Genomic DNA, 2,786 nt, shown 5'->3' on the forward strand with positions numbered 1-2,786 from the left:
TTGGAACCCCCAAAGATGTGGCACCCCATGGATGGAGCACCCCACAGTTTGGGAACCTCAAAGACCTGACACCCCATGGATGGAGCGCCCCAGAGATGGGGAACCCCAAAGACGTGGCACCCCATGGATGGAGCGCCCCAGAGATTGGGAACCCCAAAGATATGGCACCCCATGGATGGGGTCACCCCACAGTTTGGGAACCCCAAAGTCGTGACACCCCATGGATGGGACACCCCAGACATTGGGAACCCCAATCATAGGGCACCCCATGGACGGGGTCACCCCACAAAGGGGACACCCCAGAGATGGGGAACCCCAAAGATATGGCACCCCATGGACGGGGTCACCCCACATTGGGACCCCCACCTTCCCGATGCGTTTCCCCTCCACAGCCAGCGCCTTCATCTTGGAGAAGTAGTGGTAGAAGGAGACGACGTAGGTGATGATGGACTTCTCATCGGGGTCCTCCATGTTGACGTCTGGGGGGGGGGGGGGAGGCGATGCGTTGTACCCCCGAAGGGTGAGAGCCCCCCTGCGCCCCCCCCCCTCACCCCCCCGGGGGTCGTTTGGGATGGTAACGAAGGTGGGAGCAATTAACGGGAAGGTGGGGAGGGTGGGAGGGAGAGGTGGGAGGGGAGGATGGAGGGAGGGATGGACAGATGGACGGATGGACGGATGGATGAAGAGATGGAGGGGAGGATGGATGGATGGATGGATGGACGGAGGGACGGATGGACGGACAGATGGACAGATGGACAGGTGGATGAAGAGATGGAGGGGAGGATGGATGGATGGACGGACGGATGGATGGAGGGAGGGATAGATGGATGGACAGATGGACGGGTGGACGAAGAGATGGAGGGGAGGATGGACGGATGGACGGAGGGATGGATGAAGGGAGGGACGGATGGACAGACAGATGGACGGAGGGACGGATGGACGAAGAGATGGAGGGGAGGACGGACGGATGGATGGACGGAGGGACGGATGGATGGACAGATGGATGGATGGACGGAGGGACGGGTGGACGGACCGAAGAACAGATCGATCAATTGGTGGAGAAATGGGAGTTTGTGTGGACGGAGGGGTGGACGGACAGATGGACGGACAGAGAGGTGGACGGGAGGACAGACGGATCAACGGGAGGAGAAACGGACGGATGGACAGACAGAGGGATGGGCGGACGGACAGAGCCATCATTGACGGATGGATCTGTGGGTCAAGGGATGGACAGAGAGATGGACAGAAGGACAGACAGACGGGTGGACGGAGCCGTCGGTCGATGGAGAAATGGGTGTTTGGACGGACGGGAGGACGGACAGATGGACAGCAGGACGGAGAGATGGAGGGAGAGACTGATGGACCCGCGGAGACACGGCCGGATGTTCGGATGGATGGACAGACAGAAGGACGGAAGGATGGACGGACGGGCCGACAAACGGATGGACGGATGAAGGGAGAGGCGGAGAAATGAAAGGACGGATGAAGAGGCGGACAGACGGACAGAGGGATGGAGATGGACCGACGGATGGACAAAGAGACAGACGGAAGGACGGACGGACGGATCAGCAGACAGATGAGTGGACAAGGAGACGGACAGACGGACGGATGGAGACGAACCGACGGCTCAACGGAGAAACAAATCGATGGGGCGAAGGAAGGGACGGACGGACGGATCCAGCAACGGATCAGTCCAGAAATGGGCGGACAGACGGACGGACGGACGGACAGAACACCCCCTACCCCCCCCCCCCTTTTACCCTCGGGGTCCAGCAGCTTGCTGAGCCCCAGGTGCTGCTCGGCCGTGTTGAAGGCGCTCTGCAGGTTGTAGGTGGCGTTGGATTTGGTCAACTTCTGGAAGTCCACGAGATCCGGCCTGCAGGGGGGGGGGGACGCGGCCGCCTCGAACCCAAATCCGCGGCGTTTCACCCCAAAAATCACCTCCCCCCCCCCAAATTCCCCCATCCAAACCCCCACAACCGACCGGTGTTTGTGGATGAGGGCGTTGAAGGCCAAGCCGTCCCTCCAACTGGTGGTGAAGTTCTGGATGTTCACCTCCGGGTACCTGCGGCAGGGATTGGGATTTGGGGAGGGGGTCAGCAGACCACCCCCATAAATATGGGGCCCGGGGGGGGGGAGGAGAGGGGGGTGTTGGTTTTGGGGGGGGGGGGGGGCCTCACCCCGCCGTTTTCATCTGGCACCAAAGCAGCAGAGCATCCTTGGCCGAGCGCGTCTCGCGGTTGTCCTCCGTCTTGATTTTGATCACCTGGATCTGGGGGGCGGCCGTGGGGCAGCGGGGTCGGGGGGCGCCCACCCTATATGGGGAGGGGGGAAAGGGGGGGAAGGGGGGACGACCCCCGAACCTGGAAGCGGAGGATGATGGTCCAGATGAGGCCCAGCGTGAGGCGGTGGTTCCCGTCCACGATGTCGTGGGAGCCGACGTTCTCCAGGTGCACGCGCTGCTCCTTCAGGAACTGCAGCGCCTTGTCCACGTTCTCCAGGGAGTGGATGCGCATCCGGCCCCGCGTCGGACGCGGCTGCGGGGTGGGAACCCAACAGACCCTAAATACGACCCCAAAATGCCAAGAAAATGCTAAATCCGACCCCAAAATGCCCAACGGGAGGAGCGGGGCCGTCAAATCCCCAACAGACCCTAAATACAACCCCAAAATGCCCAACGGGATGAGTGGGGCTGTCAAATCCCTCCAGAATCGTAAATCCGACCCCAAAATGCCCACCAGGATGAGTGGGGTCATCAAATCCCCAACAGACCCTAAATACGACCC

At 61.3% G+C, this 2,786-nt stretch overlaps 1 protein-coding gene across 1 annotated transcript; it reads right to left on the reverse strand.

The window, feature by feature from the left end:
- Window positions 1-366: 366 nt before the first annotated feature.
- LOC122190833 (spectrin beta chain, non-erythrocytic 4-like) lies at window positions 367-2,517 on the reverse strand (the record flags this gene model as incomplete). The annotated part of the gene is made up of 5 exons (XM_042890947.1): window positions 2,364-2,517; window positions 2,181-2,272; window positions 1,985-2,065; window positions 1,761-1,876; window positions 367-479 (listed from the first exon to the last, which is right to left on the reverse strand). Coding segments are annotated over exons 1-5 (555 nt in total), but the record flags the coding sequence as incomplete, so codon positions are not given.
- Between the last annotated feature and the right edge of the window lie 269 nt (window positions 2,518-2,786).

Source organism: Lagopus leucura, unplaced genomic scaffold (assembly GCF_019238085.1).
Source record: "Lagopus leucura isolate 7727_CA_CO unplaced genomic scaffold, USGS_WTPT01 34018-0_obj-0_obj, whole genome shotgun sequence".
Taxonomy (NCBI): Eukaryota; Metazoa; Chordata; class Aves; order Galliformes; family Phasianidae; genus Lagopus; species Lagopus leucura.